Raw genomic sequence first — 3183 nt, forward strand, 5'->3', positions numbered from 1 at the left:
TTCATATTTGCATACACATAGCGAAATTTGTGGAGTGCTTGTCACATGGCTAAACACCACGTGAATCAACCGGCAACGTATGTGGCTGCGAAATTGCAATAAAACATATTCGCAAAACTTCTCGGTCTGTGGAGCTTCGTATGTGGCGGAAAGTGATACAGCCGAGGAAGAAGCACACTGCGACACTGATCGTTGCTGCAGGAGACTGATAGGATTCTTCACACAGCACACATAAGTGGCTGTCACCTTATGTTATTACGTCGCTGTCTGGGGGCCAATACTGTGACCAATAATCAGAGTTGTGTGGCTATATGTATATCCGTCTGGAGCAGACCTCATTACGTCTGGAGGCTATTGATAGTGTTTTCCATTAGAGGTACTAGAGTAAAGGCATATTTATCGTTTGGTTCTCCACTGTGTATTTGAAATCCCCTACCTTTCTCTTCTTCATAGTTCGGGAATCTCTTCTTCTTCATTGTTCGGGAATCGGGAGAGCACAGTTTCTTTACACGAACTGTTTGGTTATTGGTATTTGGTAAGGTCACAATAGCATGTTTCAACCAACTATGTTATCCCAATATTTTAAAGACGAAGCCGAACTTGTTTAAGCCCTGAATACAATAGCATGTAGAACCAACTATATTATCCCAATATTTCAAAGACAAAGCCGACTGTGTTTTTGAGCCCTGATTACCTGATAATCACCTCACCCTTTTGGACTGCTATAAAACTTCAACTGACTCTGACAGTCCATTTCAAATCAATTTCAGCGCTATTGGCATTGATTTTATGAATACATACCGTTGTAGTGCAAAATTCATTTTTACTCTTATTGCTAAATATCTCCTCCACTACTGACTACAGAGTGAAGACTATATTTATTCCATCTCAAAAAGTAAAATTTATGACATATAGTAAAACTGCTGTAACATCAATAACATCATAGAGCATATCTAAATATATCCTCATATCCTCATAGGTCAGAAGTTTTACGATTTTTTGTTCTTTTAACGCTGGTAAAACTCCGACGGAACTCATTGGCACTCCACCGACAAACAGTTTCCCAGTAGAAATCCAATCAAAACAATACTATCAGATTATTCGACGATAAACTGAAACTTAAAACTGACTTGACGAGGATTAAAAGTATGGGCGAATCATTTCGTATTTTGGTGTTCATGTTTCATCCGCCCTGGACGACGGTCTCTACGCTGTTGCGCAATACGCGCATACCCTGCAGCCATAACCCTCTGTATTTCCTTTCGAGTGCAATATCGCAGCCGCCTTGTTTAGTTATTTACAGCAACCCCAATCCCTATTCCCCAGGCTCATTATTGATTATATCATTTCTAAAAAGTGGCAACAGCCAAGACAAAGTGTTTACAGTTTTACACACTATTAAATACAGCATACAATAACTTGACACACTCATTCTATCTTCATTTTATTTTAAAACACACGCTGTTTAAAAGTAATATTATCCAACATGTTTTCAACTGTCACATCCACTGCGCGAGCGGCTTTACCTGCCAAGGTTCGTCACTGTTTTATTCGTGCACATTGGTTCGATGCTGAACAGATTAATACTAATCCCAGCAGTAAATTGGCTTGTTTTTTTCAATTACTATTCCCTGCCTCAAGAGCGCCGTGCAGGACTCCGAAGGGCCGTAAATTTGGTATCGTGTGTGTACAGCAAAATGATGAATCAAACATGTCAATAAGCTAAAAATGAATTTTGCTATATGGACACGTTGACAACTCTAGGGCCCTTCGGAGGCCTACACGGCGCTCTTGAGGAAGGGGATTGCGCTGGATCTGTACACTCTAGCCACAACGGAATGTGTATCACTTTTCCTTTGCTCACCCGGGTCACATTCTTTTGTTCTGATACATTGAATACAGCTGTCCAAGAAGTATGATTAGAGTTACCTTTCGATTTATGTTCACTTTGGATGTGTAAAAACAAGTCACACTGCTAATTGATCGTACCTTGGAATATTTGTGGTATTTATCGTGCAGGCTCTATGTAAGACGTGCAAATATATCGGCCAGAATTTGGCATCGCAAACGTTTAAATACGTGAACGAACTTAACAGTGCGTCCCTAGCTCGTAAAGAAACTCGGATATCACTGATTTGAGCCACGTATTTAAACGCTTGCGATGCCAAGTTTTGGCCGATGTATTTGGACGTCTTAGATGGAGCCAAACGCAGATATGAAAACGCTTGCGATGCCAAGTTTTGGCCGATGTATTTGGACGTCTTAGATGGAGCCAAACGCAGATATGACAATCAGCGGTACCCGAATTTCTGTACGAGCCAAGGACGCAGATATGCCGGAAAGAGTAAGTTTTGGATGATAGTATAATTAGCTTGCAATGGTTGCTCATACCGATAAGATTTGTGCATATGGTCGTGTGTGAGTCGGTGCAGTCGAATAGTGAGTCGGTGCAGTCGAATAAAATATATACCTAACACATGGTCTAATCCATAAACTGTACTTTCTCCAATACAGGTTTTTAACCACCAAAGGCATCTTCCGCCTCCCAGGCGGGCCTTAAGCAGATCCAACTGCTGGAGAAGAAAGTAGAGCTGCCCAACGCTGATGTGAAGGGGTTGCTATCTAAGGTGGAGGACTCTCGAGTTCTCACCCTTTACATGAATCATCACAGATCTTTAAATGACGACGAGACCTGAATTGTAATGCCGGAGCTGCATCTCAATGGTTCGTTTTGTTTTAAGGATATTGAGAGCCATCGCGGACAAGAAAGAGATAAGTGGGATGAACGCTGAGTAAGTCATTATTTGAATACGAAGCATGTCATTTTAATAAAAAAAAACGAATGTAAACGTATTCAAGTAATGATTTACTGAGGGTTCATTTCATTTATCTCTTTCTTGGCCGCGATAGCTCAATATCTTTAATACAAAACGGAGGACATTGAGATGCAGCTCCGGCATTACCATTCCCAATTGAAGAAAGGTCTCGTCGTCATTTAAAGATCTGTGATAAACCATAGATAGATTCATAAAAACATCTACGATGTTTTATATCATGAGCTGCCGAGGCAAGTTTATGTACAGTGCATAAAACTCGCCTCGGCAGCTCACGAGATATATATGGTAGATGTTTACATACCTGAGTATCAGAGTCACTATATATCATCAGCCTACAACTCTTTCA

At 40.7% G+C, this 3183-nt stretch overlaps 1 protein-coding gene across 1 annotated transcript; it reads left to right on the forward strand.

Annotated features, from left to right (window-relative positions):
• Positions 1-2266: 2266 nt before the first annotated feature.
• SARC_06727 (hypothetical protein) lies at positions 2267-2696 on the forward strand (the record flags this gene model as incomplete). The annotated part of the gene is made up of 2 exons (XM_014299366.1): positions 2267-2344; positions 2550-2696. The coding sequence occupies 2 exons, from the start codon at positions 2267-2269 to the stop codon at positions 2694-2696; spliced, it is 225 nt and encodes a 74-aa protein (XP_014154841.1).
• Between the last annotated feature and the right edge of the window lie 487 nt (positions 2697-3183).

This window comes from Sphaeroforma arctica (assembly GCF_001186125.1).
Source record: "Sphaeroforma arctica JP610 unplaced genomic scaffold supercont1.492, whole genome shotgun sequence".
NCBI classification, from domain to species: Eukaryota; class Ichthyosporea; order Ichthyophonida; genus Sphaeroforma; species Sphaeroforma arctica.